We start from the raw sequence: 22,025 nt of genomic DNA on the forward strand, positions 1-22,025 counted from the left end.
CCAAGAGCCTTCTCATTCACTGCATGTGCTAATACGTGGACACTGCAACCCAGTAGGGCATGCACCTGCAGGTCCTGGTGAGCCAGTCAAAGCAGTTTACTGGTAAGCATTGTGACCGTAGGCCACCTGTTAATCCTCTGTGAGCGCCCCCCATAGCAGCTGCCGTTGCTGATGTCTGTGTTTGCAGGCTGGCGGTTTTTGGTTGACTTCTTAATACCATAGCTGCAGGAAAGATGGTCCGATGGTCTTCCTGCACAAGTCGTAAGTGATGACTGCATTCTCCCTTTGTGGAACACCCTCTGGTACAAAGTAGTATTGACCTATCCATGATGATACCGAAGGAGGCAGTGGCTTCGGTCTTCGGGGCTGTGGTGATGTTAGCGCTGGTGCACCCTCTGGATTGTGCTGGGCTGGTGTCTTCGCTGTCACTGGGGCTCCCTCTTGTCTGACTCACCCCTCCCCCCACGCCACCCTTTTCTCCTACGCCTTGGTACTTGGTGCAGGCTATCTGTCAGTCTGTGTTGTCTCCTTCTGTGACAAGGTGGTGGCTCCCACCTTTAACATCGACATCACCTCACCTGACATTTCTATCTGCCCATGGTCTGATCACTACTTGTTAACTTTCTTGCTCTTGTTTCCTTCTAGTTAAAAATCAGTAATACTTGCAGGACTTCCCCTGAAGCCTTTGCGAATACAGTCTGTCCCTTCCTTACTAGTCCCATTTATTCTAACAAGACCTGCTCTCTTACAAAACAATGTTTGGATGTCACAGTCTGTGCCATTGGCAGCCTAGCTCCTGTGGTGACCATGAAGAATCAAACTGAAACCCTAGGTAAAATTTGGTTTTCCAATAACCTCCTTGAGCTCGGGGAATATAATGAGGCAGGCCGAAACAGCCTGGCAGAAGTTTACTTGTCAACTGAGTCTTACTACTTACCGCATTGCGGCTGCTAATTATAAGAATTCTGTTATTTAATAAAGTGATTTATTGTGTGCTGAAATTGAAGGTTTTGCCTCCAAACTCAATGCTCACTGAACTAAGATATAGGTGTTGGGCAGAAACCTGTGCAGTTCCCTTAGGGACCACTGCAAAAGATTTAGGACTACAGGTGGTTGGCAGTAAACCCAGTTGGTAGCAGTCTGTACCACCCAGATTTACCTGGTAGCTGTGGCTGAGCAGTCAGACTTCTTTCAAGATGAGTTAGGCAGTATGCAGAGTATACACAATAGGTACAGAGACACAGTAGTTCAAGCAAACACTGACCAGAGCTTTGGTGTAAAAGTATATAATTAGTTATTTAAAGACACACTTGTAAATTACACTAGCCCAAAAAGAGGTAAATAAATTCAACACAGAGTCACTATTACTAGATGTACATCCCTTATTCCCTATTAGACAAGTCTTACTTAACACCACTTATTTCCAGACAGAGGTGAGCGCTTAACTAAAGATGGCACTCCAATAAGTTAAGAAAAAGGGAGGGAAAAGGCAGAAATTAGGAAAAGCACACAACACAATACTTTAGAAGCACCCACAAGGCAGGAAAGTCAAGTCTACTTGTGAGCAAAAAGTTGAGGCCAGGCTCCCTCTTAGATAGAACAGAGCACCAAGGCGCCCAAGATCACACAGCTTAAAAGTCTTGAAACGTCTTGCAGGGAGTTCAGAAAAGAATTGTCAGCTCAGAAAAGTTCAGTTAGCCAGCCTAGGGCCAACCCAAGTGGTAAGTGGAGGCTTTAAGAGTCACCCCACACAGACCGTTGCGAGGGAGGCCAGGCGGACACAGTACCTTCAAAAGTGGAGAGGATCCTCCAGCGGGGGCAGTTGTTCCTGGCAGCAGGTGCAAGTCACGGCGTTGTCCAGAGGAAGAGATGGTCTTGACGTGGAGGAAAGCTGAAGGTCGTTGCACTGCCAGGGAAGAAACCAGCCGCGGAGTTCTCCGGTTAAAAGGTAAGACCCTTTTATTCGCGGTAGTGGAAAAACCGTGGTATCCCGGTTGCCGGGGTGCTTGGCACAGGCAAGGCGGCCACGAGATGATCCGGGGAGGCGAAAAGACGGCCAAACTGGTTATCCCCACCAGTCAAAGGAAGAAGACTCTCCGGGCTGGAGATCTCCTCTGTCGGGAAAAGTGGTGAAACGGTTCAGCAGGGCTCCACCGGTGGTGTCGTCGTTGCAAGTCGGCTCAGCTTCTCCCTCTTCGAATTCTTTAGGTCCTGTGGCGACTTCTGAAGTTCCAGTCCCCAAAGCCCTGCTTTTATGCAGCAAACCCCCATTCATTCAGCCTAGCTGTCAATCAAACATGCTAAGTGGTTAGCCGGGCGGCTCACCACTTGGGCCAATCACACAAGAGTGCGACTTGAGTTGCCAAGGCAACTCAGTCCAGGGTGCCTAAACCTCCTCCCACACCCCCTGTGGTACCCAGACAGAGTGGCACCACTTTTGGAGGCTACTGTGGAGAAGCCCGCCAAAAAGTGGAACAAAGGGCCCGACTTGGGTTGGAGTCACAGAAGCAAACACAAACGCCAGTTTCGGCAAAAATTACCAACCGGTGAAATTTAGATTAATTTAATAAACCGGCGGTATGTTCGAGGCTATATTAAAAAGTGGTAGCCTCGGACAATGGAAAATCCCATAGGAAAATATTTGCGGTCGAATACAAAAAGTAGTATCGACTGCCACCAGCCAAAACTCGATCAGGGGGGACAGATGTGCCCCCTCGAATAACAGACCCCGGGGCAATCGAAATGCCCCGACCAGTACGTCCACAATATAATGGTTTGTACTGGTTTCTGTTCATAATTTGGGACTAGTAAAGCCAATGGTGACTTTACATGCCCTGGGAGACAGTAGTCAGTCCCAGGGTATGGAGTCTATGTTTGGGGGTCACTATGACACCCCTGGTTACTGCACTGAGGGTGCTGTGTAACCCACATACCAAAAACACATGAAGCCCTATGGGGTAAAGGACCCCATAGCCCATAAAACACATTCAAAGTCAAAGGAACACCTCAAATCATGTCTAAGAGTGGGAGAAAAATAGTCTCACTCTTAGCAGGAGAGAGAAAAAATAAACCCCAAAAATCCAGCAAGGCTGCTGGGAGACTCACTAGGTTTGGGAAATTAGCCTTTACATAGAATTCTCCCTAACAATAAGCTCATTGTTTAGACTTGGGTCTAACAGACACAGGGGTCAACACTTCAGAGACCTCTTCATCTAATGTATCCCTCCAGACTTATGAGTTTTGCTTCAGTAAAGTTTCGGATGAGGATTTAATAAAGGTTGTCAGTGATCTTAAACACTCCTTTTGACCTGGTGATGTATTCCCGGCCAGTATTAAGGATTCTATCCATTGTTTGGCTCCTTTCATTACTAAAATGGTCAATTCTTGATTTTCTTCATCGGTCGTGCTGGCTATTATTAAACATTTTGGATTATTCCAATCGTTAAAAAGGAAATGTTAGATCCTAATATTGTGAGTAACTTTTGCCCCATCACCAAAGTTCCTTTTTTTTGCAGAAAAGTTTAGATAGAACAGCATACTTGTAGTTTCAGAATTATTTTGAAAAATCTAACCTCTAGGGCTCCTTACAGTCAGGTTTTTGTGCCAAACAGGGTACTGAGCTGAGACTGCCATGCTAGACCCTAGAGCCAACTTGACTAATATTGTGGATTCAGGACAGATAGCTTTGCTCATGCTGTTCAATCTCTCTGCGGCTTTTGATCTTGTTGATCACAACTTGCTCCTTGAGAGACCAAACAAAATAGCTAAATGCTCTAAACCTGCACTATCGTGGCTAGCCTCTTTCTTGGGTCCTAGAATTGCAAGAGTGGCTTCTGGAGGATTTAAGTCTCCATCAGTGGTACTGTCCTGTGGTGTTCCTCAGGGATCCTGCCTTTCTCAGACTCTTTTCAATCTATACACACGCTCTGCCCTCTTTGACCTCCTGGACGATCGCAGCATCAAATATGCCAACTATGCCGATGATACCTGTTAAAGAGAATTCTCAGAAATGTGCCATTTCCCTCCACCTTAGAGACCCCCAAGCAGCTTTGCTGGATTTTGAGGACTTCATTTCTTTAACCTGGAGAGAGTGAGATCCTTTTTCTCACTCTTGTGTATATTAATGTGAATTTTACCTCTGTGTTTCTTTTGGTTATGGAGTCTGACAAACTCCATAGGCATCATCTTTTACATTGCATCACACAGCACCTTCAGTGCAGTGGCACAGGGAAGTCTTCCAGATTTCCCCAAGGTTTAAATACCTTTCTCTGGGATAAGCTACTGTTTCCCAGAGCAGTAAAGTGAAATTGACTTCACTTACCATTGTAACTTTCTAGACCCAGCACACCCGATCTTCCAATAGAGTGCTGGAGGGTTTACTTAGTATCCCCTTTGTCTAGCTTCTTATGTAACATGTTTTATGTTACCTTTTCCTCACTGAATGGCTGGTGGCAGAGGTTTTGTTTTGAACTACCATGATTTGCATTTACCGCAGCTGTTCGCAGCTCCGGTAAAGCAACCGCGGGAGCATCTTTTTCAAAATGGCACAGAGCCATCTTTGACAAAATGGTCCCTGGTCTTCTTTTTTCGCCATATCTTTGTGCAAAGGTCCTTCTAGAGATTTTCTCTGCGTGCCAAACCAGGTTTGGTCTCTTTGTTAATTTCGCCTTTGGCGGGGTTCAGGAGTGAAGCCCGCCTCTGTCTCCAGAGTGTCTGGGGCAGTCAGGAAGTGAGGGAGGTGCCCAAACTCCCTTTGCTTAGTCTCCTAGGAGACCCAAATGCATTCTGTGGTGATGGCTGGCTGACTGTCTGGCAAGGACAGCCACCCTGCTGGGTGAGTGACACCTAGGCTGGAATGAATGGGAGAAGACTGAATAAAAGGCAAGTCTTTTGGCTTGGATGGCAGAGGTCGACTACTGGATGAAGGAACCGAAGAAGAGCTTGAAGTGGACGCCTGCTGCAACTCCTGGACCATTGGTTTGCCCAGTGAAGCCCTGCTGCAGTGCCGAAACATCAACATAGAAGCCCCGGCCAGGACGACTTCTCCCTTTCAGTTGGTTGGTCCATTCAACTCCAAAGTAAGCCACCTGGACATCCATCTCGGATCTGGTTCAAATTCCACAGACTGAGGCCAGGAACGGCGAGAGCTGCACAGGAACAGAAGTAATCGGCTGCATCTTTTCTTCATTGCTAAGGTACTGTAAAACAAGTCTCAGAACTTACCTCTTACCGTGGAAGTGCTTGTAACTTCTGCAACTCACAAGTCTAATCAGCTTGTGGCCCTACATTTGATGCTTCTCTTCATCAAAAACTCCTAAGAACTTGTGCAAAGACTTTTCCATTTACTTTCCAGAAGTGCGCCATCCTATTGACTTTGGCTAAGCCTATTGAATTGTATGACTCTTCCAAGAGGATATGAAAGTATTTGCCCTGCTTAAGAATATTGGTGTTCTAATAACCTTTGCCTTTTACCAACTTTTAAGAGTATTCTGAATGCCAACAGTAAGATATTAATGTCCCCAGCACCCTTGTCATTGAAGTCACCTCTGGGTGTAGGTTGTGTCTGTGGGCCATCCCAAAAGGGTCTTCTCTGATTCAGAAACTCAGAGTGTACAGTATTGAAGTGTATTTGTATGTTACTGGTATATTGCTCCCTTCTAAAGAAGGCTTTATAACTGACTGATAAATTAATAATTGTTTATGCAAGAAACCTTGAGTGTAAAAGTTTATTTGAATACCTGTAACTATGAATCTTTGTGTAACTCCACTACTGCTCACATTTCCCCTCTTGAGATAAGCCTGGCTGCTCAGCACGCTTCCAAAACTGTGTAGTACAAGCTTATACCAAAGGTTGGGTTGCCTATACCTGTAGTCAGAGTTGCTTGTAGTGTTCCCAGATGGTACTGCATTCCAACTTTGCCTAACAAAGCCCAGGTGGTCTTAGAGATGACTGGTGACTACGAAAGGGACTCTCAAACTATCAATCGGGCATATGATACCATCCAAAGATGGATGAATGCTAACTCTCTTGCCTTAAATGGTAATGAAAAAGAGCTCTAGTCAGCGTTTGTCTAAACTTGATGACAAATATGGTCAATTCACTATAGCAGATTGTGTAATTAAAACAAGCCCGGGGGTGAAAACACTTGTCTTTCTTGACGCCAATATCAATTTGAAACAGCATGTATTGCACATTAAGCCTACATGTGCCGACACTACCGGGCTCATCAGACAGATTAAACCATATCTGTCTAATGCTAATGTTGCTGCACTTTCTATGTTATGTTATAAAAACTTGTTAAAGCGCACGTACACCCAAAGGCATCTTGGCGCTGGCTCCTGAAGAGGAGTCAAAAGTCCAGAGCGGCCGAAAACACCATAAGAGTGAGACAGCCTAAAACCGAGTGGTTTTCAGCAACCGGCGGAAGGTAAGGTGGTCTTCAGTTGCACGGAGATCAGTAGGCAACTTGTTCCAAGCTATAGCAGCCGCCACCGAAAAGGCACGGCCTCCCATACGTGACAGGCGATAGCGGGGAGCAATGAGAAGACACACAGACTGAGAGCGCAGCAGACGGGAAGGAGTGTAATGAACAAAATTTCTACTGTGCTTGTTAACTCAAAAATTGAGTACTGCAACTGTTTTCTTGTTGGCATCTCTGAAAATAAACGTGAAGATGCTGCAGGTTGCTCAAAATGGTGTTGTTCGAGCAGTCTGCGGACTTGAGAGCAGAACATGTTACTCAAGCTTGCAGATCTCTGCATTGGCTTCCCGTCAAACACTATCATTCATAAAATATTATCCTCGACTTATAAATTCCTGTCTAATCAAGCTCCCATGTATCTGATGAGGAGGATCCAGAACGATGGCACCAGCGTTGATGTCTGTACCCCTCTTACCAGGAACTCTATTCCACTGGACTTGAGAAAAATCCCAGATCTTCATTTTAAGAAGGCTATTCAAACCGTCCTCTTTAATTCTTAAGATTAAATGTTTTAGCTCTCTGTCCTGAGTGTGCTCTGGGTTTTGACTTCAGACTGTTTGATTCTTCTCCTTTGGTGCACACTGAGCACTTTGAGCATGATTTGCCTTACAAAACATTAATAATAATCCTCTTGACCGGCAATGCAAAGTCTGGTGTTGTGAAGAGCAAAGTCTTGTGTCATGGAAATGGATCCCTTTTTTGTTGCTCCTCAATAAAGGTTGCACCCTCCAAGTGGACAGTGGTTGTGAAAGGTGTTCTGAATATGCTATTGCCGAAGCCATTGTCCGTAGTGTAAAGTCCTGGCAGAAGTCAGCTGCTGCGACACTGCTCATCACTGCTGCTGTTGTGGCGGTAGAGGTCCTTACTGCTATCATCACGGTGTCCACTGGTGGCTTCTGCCGTTATGGCACCTGGCACTCCTCTTTGTGGGGCACTGCGATGCTGCCGCTGCTTTCTGCTGATGGGGATCCCACTGACTCCATGTTGGGACTGTAGGTCCCTCCTGTACGGAAAAAAGTGGGGGGCAGCGAAAAGACTGGAGGGGCAGAGGGTAGGTGAAAAGGGGACAAAGGGGCACCAATTACCAAAGAGAAAGTGGGTTGGAGGCAACAAAGTAAGAAGGCTATTGAAAAGGAAAGGGCAGAGAAAATAAAATGGGCTCGCTGATTCCGGAGTCGGTGTGCGCACAGGGCTTTTTTGAGCCCACTTAAATAGAAAGGGTCATCCAATCAGGAACATCTGCATGAATCCCTGAGCCTTTGGCGGCTGGGATTGGACGAATGTGTAATGTGATATGTGGCAGGGGGTAGGGGGCAAAGCAACCATGCCCCTCACCTCATCGTAGCTCATGCACATGGATTTGACTAATGCATTGCAGGAGACTCCCGCTTAGAAAAAGAGAAAAATCCATGCACATTCTTACTTTACGGCGCAACACAAATTCCTCTGGCCAGCTGGTGGTATCCCTGCAGAAGGTAGAAAAGTGTCACACGACTGAAAACTTACATGGAAGAGAAGAAAGAAAATCATCGCCCACTGTTGGTTACAAAAAAAACGCTGTTTCTGAAAACATGACGAGTGCGTTTTAGAGGAAAAGCTGCTTCAACTGCTCTCCTGAAAAGCTTTCCTTTCACCAATCAAGTTCATTTTTGCCTAGACTCTAACTTGATATCACTGCAAAAATGAATTGAAGCATAACTAACATTCAAATATGTTGTGGAGGCTCTATGTAGGCAATTACTTGATCGGGTTAACGGGATCAACTACATTGATTACATGTCTTGTTCTATTCTTTTTTAAATCCATAAATAAAAACAGGCAGGGACTTCCCCCTGCTTATTTTCTATCCTTTCATTCATGAAGGCATGTTTAAAAAATGAACATCTCAATTTTGGTATTGTGTGACCATGTGTGTTTCGTTATAATAAAGATTCCCATGATGAACTTGTATTTCAAGTAATTTTCCAGCTAGGTTAAATCACAATACATGGTAGTACGCAATATCTGTATAAAGGCCTATTATTTCCTTTGTACCTTCATGTAGCGTTTTCACTACTATCCTGAAATAGGATTATGCATTACTTTTGGAACTGAAATAAAATATTGCAGCTGGTTGTGACATCACACTGCAGCTGCCCAGAGCACAGTTCCAGCGGCCACTGGAGTACCAAATTAAAGCAGTGACTACATTTTCAGATTCCTCTCTTCTGAAATTCCTTTCTGTGATATCTTACAGCCAATAATTGATGGTTGCGGTAGTACGTTTGGTTTGTGCACGTTGGAGTTTTACACAGGAAAACTATCTATCTGCATGTTGTCGCTTTGTATTGTATTAAACTACTTAAACTTTATTTTACAACACATTCATGACTGTATTAGTGTTTATTTTTCATTTTTCCTCTGAACAGATTGATGAAAGGTCTGTTGCTTCAGAATACGCAAGAGCCCATGTGTTAAGGGTCGAACAGTGCGGCCAAGGAATTAAATGCACCCTATCAATTGTAAACCTTGGATTGCTGTGGGATAGTAAAGTAACACTGCTTACTGCCTTGATCCTCTGTTTGGTACCAAAACTCCTCTCTGACTTGAAATATAATTATAACCTACACTAGAGGGTACTTTATTCCACTTATTACAGACAAATCGGCTAGTTCTCACTATACTGGTATCTAGCTTGTCTTGCATATAGATTTAGTAGTCTAATGCAAGAAACGGATGAGAATCTCCAAATGCATATAATAGAGGACATTGCTGTGCTTCTGTTGTACAGGTGTGCCGAGTAGTGAGCCATTTAATTTGTTTGCTTTGATTAGGACGTTGAGGTACATATATGGATGTTTACAGAAGTCAGTTCAGCAAAAGTGGCCCTCAAATACTACAATGAGAACAAGAGTTGTAAGGTAAGATCATGCCCTTAAATCCTCTCCTGTCTCCTGCTTCCAACTGAATGCATTTCATCTCTTTAAAAGCCATATTGGGGTGCAAATGCCACCATTCTCAACTAGTTATAAATATTTTTTAAATTACTATGAAGAACGTACCCCTACCAGATTCACAGGCAATGACGAGCATTAATGTGTTTCTCGTTTGATCAGTTGTAGATTTTCTTGTCTCTTGTTAAGTTAGTGCTAGTTTCTTCCCTTTTGATATTTTTAATGTTGGGCTTCTAAGCAAATGTTTTGTCTAAATATGTTTTCCATGGTAGACTGAAACTTTTGATTATGTGCTGTCAATCGCCTATTAAAAAGGTCAATCTCTTTTCTTGAAGTATTTTGTGCGTTTATCTTATGGAAGGTGTCAAATAATTATTGTATTTACCTGTAAATTCAAGACAGTATGCATCCTATTTTGAGAGTAAAACCAGTTATCAGTCTAGAACACGTCTGCAAGGCCGGCACCCACCCTGCCCTTTGTATCCTAGGTTTTAGATACGTGGTGGTTTTACCTGAAAACAGAAAACTACTTTGTGCTTCTGCTCAATAAGGTTGTCACTGCAAAAAATGTGGTTTAATTTCATATTGCCTACCTTGTAACAAATGGATCCCCTCTCAAGTTGTAATTAAGTAATGTGAACTTATGTTACATGCTTATGTCACCTACACTGATATACTGAATATTAGAGACTTAACAGACTTCAGGCTCAGTACCTCAAAATTTCTTATATATTTCTCCCAAAGATTCCACATCTTTTGAAATATTGTTCTGATGGAGCTGTTGGATGTGCCAGACAGTGATGCTGAAGGCACTTAGTAGAGGCCTTGCCACGCACTACCTAAGTGAACTTCAAAGGTATTTTCTGGAATGACACCCAAAAAAACTCTGACATATGTTCCTGACGCTTACTCTTCTGAGCAGCCGCACTGGCCAATGACTCTGAGAAATCACATAAAGCAGGTACTCCCTCCTTCCCTACCTGCTCCCCAACACTTGGGAATCGCTTATACTTGCTATGGTTAGTATTTGAGCATATGCCTGAAAATATGCAAAATACCATCCCTTCTGTTCTTTCGAAAGGACAGTTCTAGGAATTGGAATACGACTCTCGCACGCCTCAAAGTGCAGGCCCCAATATGAGGTCAAAAGAGCCAACCCCTTGGTTCCAGACTCTGCACCTGCCCTCATCCACAATATCAAGGTGCCATTCTCTTCAGAGCTGTTGAATTCTGTGCCACTCGCATCAGAGAGTATAACCTCCGCTCTGCTTATGCACACATCTTCAACCTGGTGCCTACACTTCAAGCTTCAGTAACATTTATGAGGAAGAAGGGGAGCAGGAGGATGATGGCCCTAATGGGGGCCAGCGGAATCCCTTGATAATTAGTCTGAGGGGTCTTTTCTCTAGCTCAAAAAGGAACTGCACAGGAATGGTGGCTTAGACACAACCCCAGATTCTGACATTGCAGGGGATCCAATGTCAGAATGAGGCCCACACTTTTGCTCCTTTAGGGCAGTAGTGGCAGGGGCTAATGACACTCTAGTGTCTATCTTGTAGGTTGTTCACTATCATTGGCATACTGCAGTCAAAGAAACCAAGGGTCCCAAATTGTCCTTGAGTGCTGCTTTAACAGACACGTTGTTGCTAGTTTGGAGCATGCCTACTTCAATAACTATAGTAGGCAAAGATTTAGCCCAGAGTGGTTACTGGGTACCTGTTGTTCTTAATAATGCACCTTTCTCCTGAAGGCCTAGTAATACATGCTACTTCTCCAGCTTCAAGAACAGCAACTTTTCCTTCTGTCCCTCCCTTAGGAATCTTGACGCCTGGGGTCACAGATTTTACTTCTGGAAGCCTGGCACTTAAAACTCTTAATTCTTAGTGCACTCTTGCAAGGTACTCCTTTGCTCTATGCGAGGTGGTTGACAGCAAAAGTCCCTCTCCCAGCATACCTACAGAACTTCTTCAAATAACCACTACAAATGGAAATTACACTACCTAAAGCATTTAGAGACTTTACTGGATTCTACAGGCTTTGTCGGATGGCCTATGGGAACCACATCAGTTTTCAGGCTCACATACCTCATTTCCTTTTTTCCGCCTTCTCCGTATGCTGCTCCTAGGTGCGACTCATGAGAGAAATAATTCTTCACTCGATTTTCTTCAAGTCGCTTCGAAATTCAACAAGCTTGTCACTAGGTGTACTACCAAGGCGCCTGGGTTCATGAGATGCAAAGATTGCGACTCAAAAATGTCACTAACTGACCCACATGGCATATGCTTGTGGTGCTGAGGACTAAGGGGCTTGTGGAGAAAAAAAATGAACCCCAAATTGTTGCAGGAGCCGGCAGCAAAGCTTCAGTTAGGACGTCCACCTTTGAAGTCGCCGGCTCGTTCGAACGCTAGGTCTTCGGAACAGGAGACTGAGGGCCCGACCCCAGAAAAAGAGGACAGACAGTGAAAGAAGGACAAAAAGAGATCCCACTTGAGGAGCCATTCATCAACGTCTTTCCATAAGAAACCGTGTCATCGAAGCAGGCCTGAGTCAGATTGGTCAGATGATTGGGGCAAGTCTCGCCCGGGCTCGGGAACATCGAAGGCTGAGTGCAAGGCCTTTAAGGACCAGATGTTCCAAATGTTTAAGGCGACCACAGCGGGCACAGTTCCGATCTCAAAGCAGCAGGCCATGGCAGTCCGAGTTACTCCTGATACGTCCGGCTTGACTGTCGTTCAGTTAATGCTCCCACTGAAGCCGCAGTCTGCCCCACTGGCCTCAATGCAGTTTGTCGATGTCGGGCCGATCAAGCGGTCGTATGTCCCATTGTCGAGGACGTTGTTTTCAATCGATGCAGTCCATTTTCGACGATGGCAGTGATAAATGGCTCTGCTTTGAGCCGATGCTGGGGTGGGGGGGGTCAAGTGGAGGTAACATTTTTTTCACCGACCCGGTCGATCTCTTATCCCTGGCTCAGGGGTCTGCAGGACGTCAGCATGCTGGACACCTCCACTGACCTGGACACCCAACTGGCATGCATGCTAATGCCCAGTATTGAAAAACGGTGGAGAGACTTGTGGAAGCTCTAGGTGTATGTGCGCCAGCAAAGCCTCTAACAGCTTATGAGCGGACTGATATTGTAGCCCAAAGTCTACCTACAGAGAGGGCACCTCCATTTAATTTAGCCATAGCCGACCCATCTCGTCTCAGAGCTTGCAAAAAAAGATGATGCAAACAACTTTACAAGATCAACCGAGACAAGTCTCAACTGAGATCAAGCCAGGTGGCAGAACAAGAGGTAAGTTCTCTTAGACTGTACAGTACCTTTAGGTTGAAGAAAAGGGAAGCAGATTGCTTCTGTTCCTGTGTGGCTCTGCAGATCCTGGTGTTCCTGTGCCTGCCATGGGGACAAGAGGGATCACTTCTGGGGACTGCAACCGACAATCTTCAAACAAATGGCACTTCAGTGTTTCAGCTCCTCGCGTCTATCGCAAATAGCAACACCAGGGTTCCTGGCTGTCGAGATGGGCTTTCCTTGGGTCTACGGCCCAGCACTCTGAGGTGGCTCAGGCTTGGTCAGTCCTGCTTCCTGGGAGTCTGGAGGATCTTCCTGGAGCTCCTGGCCAGCTCAAAAGCAACGCACGCGATTTGGTGTTCCTCTTCCTGGCTATTCAGTTTCAGCAGCGAGTGCAGTGGAAATTCAACCAGCTTCGAGAGGATGTCCAGGTGGCTTACTTTGGAGTTGATTGGTCCCACCAACTTAAAGGGAGAAGTCGTCCTTGCGGGCTTCTCTGTTGATACGAATTTGGAGCTTTAGCACAGCAGCAGGGCTTCACCGGGCAAACCAACGGTCCAGTGGTTTCCTGCAGGCATCTCTTCCAAGTTCTTCTTTGAATTCCTTCGTCCAGTGGCCGACTCTGCCTTCCAAGTCAAAAAGCCTTGCCTCCCATTAATTCCAGCCTAGCTGTCAGTCACCCAGCGGGGTGGCTGTCCTTGCCGGACAGCCAGCCGGCCAAACACCTAAGAGTGCATTCCTGTCTCCTAGGGAGACTAAGCACAGCGAGTTTCGGGCACCTCCCTCGCTTCCTGCCCTGCCAGACACCATGTAGCCCGTCAAAGACAAAACTAACAAAGGGACCAAACCTGGTTTGGCGCGCAGAGTAAATCTTACGAAGGAACTTCCACAAAGAAATGGTGAAAAAAGACGACCATGGCCATTTTGACAAAAATGGCACCCTTGGGTTTTTTACTGCAGCTGCGAACGCAGCCCGTGGTAAAAGCACACCACGGTAGTTAAAAGTAAACCACTCCCACCAGCCATTCATCGAGGAAAGGTTAATATAAAATTGTTACATGAGATGCTAGACAAAGGGGATACTAAGTAACCCCTCCTGCACCCTACTATGAGATAGTGTGTGCTGGGTCTAGAAAGTTACAAATGTACGTAAAGCCAATTTCACTTTACTGCTCTTGGAAACAGTAGTTTATCCAAGAGAAGGTATTTAAACCTTTGGGAAATCTGAAAGGCTTCCCTGTGCCACTGCACTGACGGTGCTGTGTTCCACAATGTAAAAGATGATGACTTTGTCAGACTCCACAACCAAAAAAAACAGTGTTCAAAATCACAATAAACTACATGGGAGAGTGGGGAAAAGAGAGTCTCACTCTCTACAGGTTAAAAATGAAGTCCTAAAATCCAGCAAAGTTGCTAGCTGTCTCTAAGGTAGAGAGGAATTAGCACATTTCTGAGAATTCTCCCTAACAGCTCAAAGGCGCACAGAAAGTGTTAGAAGAGTTGGGAGAGCATATCCTTGAAAGGGAAATGCAGGCAGGTTTTCTGCTCCTGTTGGACGATGGTAGCCTGCCAATCCCTTCAATCGGGCCTGGATGTTGCAGACTGCGTTGGCACGACTTTTGGGTCTGCGACAGAGTTGAGGAGGCAAGCTTGACTCCACAGCTCTGGATTTTCCCATAACGTGCAAGCAAAACTCCTGGATGTCGCCTTTGATGGCGAACACCTGTCCGGCCCCAGGGCTGATGAGTCTCTGGAGAAATTCAAAGACTCCAAGCTGATGGTCGTCGTTCAGCCTGGCTGTGCAGCAACGGCCCCAACCATCTTTTAGCTTCTCCTCCTGATGAACACTTCAGGCGGAATGTACCGTTTACGAAGAAGGCACACCTGCCGCAACCCAGGAAAGAGCAGAAGTGTTTCCCGTGCTCTGGAGGGGTTGGGGGGTGCTTCTAGGCAGTGGTCGAAGTGGGCGGGAGCGGTGCTCCTCTACTTTTTAATTAAGTTTTACTGTTCCTATACTTTTATTTTAAAAAGAAATCATTCCGGGATGGTTTTGTTTTTAAAATAAAAGTGTAGGAAGAAGTTGAAACTTGCACTTTCAGTGCAATGCACTGTACGTTCCCCTAAACAGCAGTCGCAAGTGTTTTGGGGTTTGTATTGTACATGTTAACTCACCCAGCCTGTCGTCCTTTGTTGCCCCGACTGGATATTAAGGTCATTCCCCTCTCTCATTCGGGAGCACCTTCACTACGTAGTGCCACATCTATCATCACCACTCGAATCACCACCTATTGTAATTCCTCATATGTACGCCTCGCACCTTCCTTTATGTTCTGTAGTCGCATAGCGTTTGATGTTAAACTAATTGCTCGCAACTTGCTGCACTCAACTTGTCAGACTAGCTGAACTTATGCCTTTTGAGTCATTGATTGCATAATTGCACATGTACTTACCCAGTCTGATTACCTGAACTTCTGCCTCTTGAGTCAATGATTGCATAACTGCACATGTACTTACCCAGTAGCTGAACTTCTGCCTTTTGAGTCATTGATTGCATAATTGCACATGTACTTAAACAGTCTGATTACCGGAACTTCTGCCCTTTGAGTCATTGACTGCATAATTGCACATGTACTTACCCAGTCTGATTACCTGAACTTCTGCCTCTTGAGTCAATGATTGCATAACTGCACATGTTCTTACCCAGTAGCCGAACTTCTGCCTTTTGAGTCATTGATTGCATAATTGCACATGTACTTACCCAGTCTGATTACCTGAACTTCTGCCTTTTGAGTCATTGATTGCATAAGTGCACATGTACTTACCCAGTCTGATTACCTGAACTTCTGCCTCTTGAGTCAATGATTGCATAACTGCACATGTACTTACCCAGTAGCCGAACTTCTGCCTTTTGAGTCATTGATTGCATAATTGCACATGTACTTACCCAGTTGCCGAACTTCTGCCTTTTGAGTCATTGATTGCATAATTGCACATGTACTTACCTAGCAAGCTGCACTTGGACTGCCACTTCCTGGCTGTTCCTACCTCTGCCCAGAGCACAACTCCTCCACGTCCCCTCCAGTGCACGCCTACACTACCGCACAGACGGTTAGAGCACTTGGTTCACGATATGCGGCCACTGCCAACTGCCAGCCACCTTTCTCTCGCCATCATCGTAGGGCTCCTAATTGCCACATCCCTTTATCCCCCTACTCCTCCCAGCACCGTTAAGACCGACCCTCATCACCCTACTTTTCACCATACCGCAATGCCCCTTAGTAACCCATACCTCAATGACCCTGCCCTCTGGCTCCATCACTTTGCCACTAAACCCACACCTAATCAACCTTGCACACTCCAAGTCAGGAATCTTAGACTTGGATCCAGACTGCCTCGTGCCTACTGCACTCAGCACACTCACATCACCACTACTTCACAGAAGTTACCATCATCCCACAGCACTATCTCTGCCAAAGAACTCAAGGGTGCCCTCATTAACGCCAGATCTATTACGGCCCACGCACTGGACATCTCTGACCTCATCACCACTCATAACCTCGATTTTGTGGCCATTACCGAAACATGGTTACACGCAGCCTCTGGCCCACTCCTTTCCCTCGCTATCCCCAATGGTTACTCTATCCTTAGAGCTGACCGACAATCAACATCCAAAGGAGGTGGAGTCGCATTCATACATAGAAATAACATCACACTTAGAATCATCCCCAACACAGAGCTCAGTTGTGCAGAATCCCTCTCCGTGAAACTCACCTTATCTCCAACTAACACTGCTACCCTCCACCTTATCTATAGACCTCCAGGACCACTTAGCTCCTTCATAGATGAGATCACAGCCATTCTGACTGTCATTACGAAACCCAACTCTCAGGTATTGCTTCTAGGTGACTTCAACCTTGGCCTACATGACACTAAGGATCATTTGGCCTCTGAAGTCGCTATCACATTAGCTAACTTAGGACTCCAACAGCGCATCGACAAACCTACCCATATTAAAGGTAGAACGCTCGATTGGATTTCTGATCTCAATTGCAACACTACCATAAGCTCCAACCACACTTGTGCTTGGTCCGACCACCACATCATCATCTTCCACCTACCAGCGACCAACCCTCTCACCACCCCCACGATAGCCCCAGCCACTCCCACAAGGAACAAAAAAGACATCACCAGGGATAAACTTCTCCCACTCATCCTTCCTATCCTGAACAAATGTGTTCCAACACAATGACCCTACAGTCTTAGTAGACATCTTCAATCAAACACTGCTCAAAGCCATTGATAATATAGCTCCGCTTAAATTACGGAAAGCTAAACAACAAGCCCATTTGAACTCCTGGTTCACCCCGCAGTTACGAGCCTTACGCAAAGAAAAACGCAAGGCTGAATCACTCTGGAAGAGCCACCCATGCGACGCTAACAAAGAACGCCTCATCATCGCCACCCACAACTACAAGGAAGCGATCTTACAAGCTAAAAAGGAGACTTGCAACCAACGTATCATACAAGCAGAATCCAACACTAAGGAGTTGTTTAAAATCCTTAAAGAATTGGAAGCCCCCTCCCACGTCCCTGATACCTGCACTAAAGACAGCCAATGGTGCAATAACATCCAAAACGCTCTCCACAACAAAATCACCACCCTGCAATCAAAAATTAACGCCAAACAAAGTACCCTACTCACCAACCCCCCTACTAAACCTGCCACTACGCCAACGGCCTCCTTTACTCACACCCCTTTCAGCTTCACCCCACTCACCATCCTCAAGGTCGAAAACATCATTCGCAACCTAAAACCCTCTAACTGCCAAGGTGACTCCTACCCAGCACTTATCATTAAGGAAGCGGCACAGGACCTTGCTCCTTTCATAACCACCTTCATCAACTCTTCATTCCTAACTGAAACGGTACCCAACAATTTAAAGGACGCATGGGTTATCCCTCTCCTAAAAAAAACGAATCTGGACCCTGAAACACCAACTAACTACAGACCTATTACCACTGTACCGTTCCTACTTAAAATACTTGACAGAGCAGCATACCTGCAGATTCAGAACTACTTAGAAACTAATAACCTCCTCGGCTCAAGACAGTCTGGCTTCAGACCCAAGCACGGGACTGAAACAGCTCTTCTTGACCTCAAAACTCAAATTGAGGACCTTAAAGACAACGGTAAACTGGCCCTTCTACTACTACTGGACTTATCCGCTGCTTTCGACTTGGTCAACCACCAAATACTATGTCGGCACCTGAAGTCTGCTGCCCACTTCTCTGACAACGCATCCAACTGGATCAGGTCATTCCTCGACAACATGCACATGAGAGTTTTCTCACCTACCGCATCGGCCGACCCTACACCAGTCCCGTGTGGAGTCCCGCAAGGGTCCTGTGTCTCCCCTACTCTCTATAATGTCTTCACCAAACCATTATTTGATGTGCTTGACTATCTGGGTGTCACCTACACGAACTACGCCGATGACACCCAGATACTCATACCCATTACTGGTGACTACATTGCTGACTCCAAAGCCCTCAATGACATTTACCTTGTCATTCAAGCATGGATGGCCCAGCACGAGCTGTGCCTCAACGATGACAAGACTGAGCTTCTCATCTTAGGCACGCAACAGAGACTTAACAAACTAAGTCCCCTGTTCGGCTCCTTTAACATTGACGGTAATCTAATAAAGTATCTAAAGATACCAAAACTCTGGGTATCTACTTGGACGCCTCCTTGACTCTCACCCGACAAACCAATGCAGTGGCTGCCGCGTCTGCCTACACCTGCAAATTGATCTCAGCCTGTCGCCCATTCCTTACCGCCCAGAATTGCATTACCCTGGCCAGGACCTTGGTTATGTCCAAACTGGACTATTGTAATGCATTGTACCAAGGCACTAACCAGGGCAATCTTAACAAACTTCAGACTACCCAAAATAATGCCATTAGAGCGGCTCTTAATATCCCTCGATCTGCCCACATCTCAGAAACCAGGAAGAACCTCAACTGGCTCTCAGTCGCCCAAAGGATCTCACTGAAAGCACTCACTCTTACATACAAATGTGTTAACCACCAGGCCCCCTCATATCTAGCCTCTCGATTCACTCAACATATACCAACGCGAGTACTCAGATCTGCACAGTCCCACGGTCTTGCAATCCCTAGATTCAAGCTTCATACAGCTGGGGGAGCCAGCTTCCCAGTCATGGCAGCCAAGCTTTGGAACACTGTACCACTCACCATCAGAACCTTACCGTCATTTAACCTATTCAAACACAAAGCCAAGCTTTGGCTAGTTACATCTCACTAACAACTGCCCTCTGACTCTGACGGGCCATCTGGGACCTAGCTCTGCTTTGTTCCGGCACTACTGTTCCGCTTATTGCTCTGTTTTGTAACGTCAATTGTATATTCTGTATATTTTGTTCACAATCTGTTGGTACCAATGTGATGATATGTTATAACTGTAACTTTCTGCCAAGATATGTGCCCGGTTGCCTTTGGGCCTGGTCTGCGCTATATAAATAAAATAAAATAAACAAACAAACATGGGAGGGTCGTGGCGATGGGGTTTGTGGAGAGTGGTGCAGGCCAGTAGGGAACATAGTTCCACCACTTCTTTTCGTACACTTCGACCACTGCTTCTAGGGGCCAGCAGACAGCCCCAACAGTGGCAGGGATGGCACCACCCACAAAGCCGCTTTGAGTTCTCCCCCTGCGTTTCTCCGGTTGGAGGGAGGATTGGCGAGCACTTGCATCAATGACAGGTGATAACCTCTGTTGCCTGGGCATTGCAACTCGCCTTGTAGTAATGTGGCTTACTGAGTAGCAGTGTCTGTGAGGTCATATGCTTGTGGAATGTTGTGGTGAAAGTGTTCTGCTGGGTGACGGTTGGTCAGTGAGAGAAAGTTGTGAGCAGAGAAGATGGGTGTGGGGGTGAGCCCGGTGTTTCCCTTGTCATCTTGTATCCCCTACCATCCCCGTGTCTTGTGCAGTAGTACAGGACAAGGACAATAAAGACACTGAGACCTTACCTGGAGTACTGGCGGTCATCATTGTTACACTGGCGACGAGGATGGGATGGTAGGAGGACAGCCCTTCCTTTGGCGCTGCTGAGGGGGTGCAGCACTCCAGAAACACCGCCCCTCGTGAGTCCCCCCACACCCAGGCGGGCCTGTACCCAGTTGGCCCGTGGTATCAAGTTGTTGCCCTTAGTGGGGCCTATGCCAGGAACGCTGCATTTGTTGGAGGGGCAGCTGTGGTTTTTGTTCCCATTCCGAGTGCCTATGGCTGGTTGTCCTGCAGGTGCAGGCCTGGGGAGCCGATGGATTGCAGGCGCTCCTCTGTCCAGGAGGAGGGGGCCGCTTCTGAGCTGCGCCAGGGTGTCGGGCGCTGGAGCTCCCAAGAAGTTTTGGGGCCGTTGGTGTATGTTTGGCGTGGTCGGCTGTGGTGAAGGCAGCCCTTCAAGCTGTGCAGCCGTTGTGGGGCACACCTGGCCCCTGCGTTTCCTGGCCTTCCCGGAGTGGGAATGTGGAATGGTGCTTCCTTGGCGTTTTGGGCAAGGCGTGTTCCCAGAATTTGTCTTTGCGGAGAGCTGGCCCTTTTGCCGCGGCGGCGAACGGAGGAGCAACAGAAGTTTGGGTTTCCGACCTCCATCCCGCATGAAGTCGGCTGGGTCCGTGCTCGACTCCTGGAGGCTCGATGGAGAGGAGCCGGTCCCGTCTCGGTCGAGAGAGAGCGGGCGAGTGCCTGCGCTCCATGTGAGCAGCGGGTTAGTCGAGGAGGCAGCCAGCCCTGTGGTATTGTCAGGTCGGTGCTCTTTGAAGTGTGGTGATGTCACAGCTGGGGGCGCAGCTCTTACGGCAGTCACATGATCCGTGGCTGCTGCTGTTCTACGCTGAGCCTGGCACGATCAGGAAGAGAATCCATGAAATTCAGGAAGTCGCAGCCCATTTGGAGTGTGTGTTTTAACTTTCTGCTTGCGTTATGAGTGCCGAGTGGACATGGCGTTCGGCTAACGTTACGGAGTAAATATCTACGTGCTGGTTGGTACGTTCCGGAAAGTATGGATCCTAACAGCTGTTCTGCTGGTCCATTTGGCAGTGACTTTCAGAAGTTCCATCATGGATTTTGATAAGGGATTTTGGTCAGGTTAGTGTATTGGGCCGTGTGCATGAGTATGGGTGCATGTTATGTGTTGTGGCCCATGTATCCTGGAGGTACCAAGTGCCCTTAGTTTAAGTCCCGTGGGGGTGCCCTTGGTTAGGTGTTGAAGGCCGTTGTTTGTCCCCTGTGGTGTCCTTTGTTGTGGTCTTTTGTGGGAATAGACCCTTGGTATATGGGTTTAGGTTTTCCTTTGCAACTTCCAGGTGAGAGGGGGAGGGGGTTTGTAATGTAATTTATATTGCAAATGCTAATGTTCAATGCCATTCCTTAGTTTCATCTGGTAGGGTGAACGTAGTTTGCGGGTAGTCTTAACCCCAAGGAGTGTGGATAGGGGTTTGAACTTATTTTTGGGAAATGATGCGAACATGCATTAATGTGACTTTCATCATTCGGAACACTGACTTTCATACAACCTTGACATTGTTTGTTCGTGCCTCTTTTGCATCCGTGGGCAGTGCTGGGGGGCCACCTTCCAGGTTCTTCACATGTATTATGCAATGTTTTCAGCTTTGAACTTGTGCTTTTTATGTCTGCATTCGACTGTCATGTTTATTATGCAATGTTATCAAAATGTCATTTTGTGCATGCTGGATGTTATCAGTGTTTGGGGTGTGAGTGCGGTGTACGGGTGCATGGAAGTAGTTTGGCGCACCTGTAGTCACATTGTTGTTCTGCATTAGCGCCATGTGTGTGTGTGGCGTAGTGGTCGTGTGTGTGTGTGTGTGTGTGTGTGTGTGTGTAGTTATGGGTTGAATTGTTGTGCCCATGTATCGTGTTTAGAGTGTTAGGAGTGCATGTCCTCATTGGACTTATGTCTATTATGTGGTGCCTGATTTAGGTCAGGATAGGTCACTATGGTTTTGTGGTGTATCTCAGGGCTATGTTGATTTGTAAGTTTCATAGTGCCTGGTTAGGTTCCAGGGTAGGACGCTGCGGTGTTAGTGGTCCCAGTTGTTTGTTATTCCAGAGTGAGCGGTTGGAGTTTATGTGGTAGTTTGTAGTGGTGTTGGGTCATGTGGTATTTTGTAGTGATGTTGGGTCATTCGTGCCTGAAGATTATCAGGATTGGTCACTTTTGGCGTAGTGGTGTTGGGTCATTAGTGCCTGAAGATTATCAGGATTGGTCACTTTTGG

General features: G+C 46.5%; 1 protein-coding gene across 4 annotated transcripts in view; it reads left to right on the forward strand.

Moving 5' to 3' along the window:
- RASA1 (RAS p21 protein activator 1) overlaps positions 1 to 22,025 on the forward strand; it is a 1,760,251-nt gene that overhangs the window by 1,167,106 nt on the left and 571,120 nt on the right. For all 4 annotated transcript variants that reach the window (XM_069627585.1, XM_069627584.1, XM_069627586.1 and 1 more), the window contains exon 20: positions 9,296 to 9,382. In XM_069627585.1, the coding sequence (XP_069483686.1) occupies positions 9,296 to 9,382 (87 nt within the window). The remainder of the gene's footprint in view (positions 1 to 9,295; positions 9,383 to 22,025) is intronic.

This window comes from Ambystoma mexicanum, chromosome 6p (assembly GCF_040938575.1).
Source record: "Ambystoma mexicanum isolate Mex_15411 chromosome 6p, UKY_AmexF1_1, whole genome shotgun sequence".
In the NCBI taxonomy this organism is placed as follows: Eukaryota; Metazoa; Chordata; class Amphibia; order Caudata; family Ambystomatidae; genus Ambystoma; species Ambystoma mexicanum.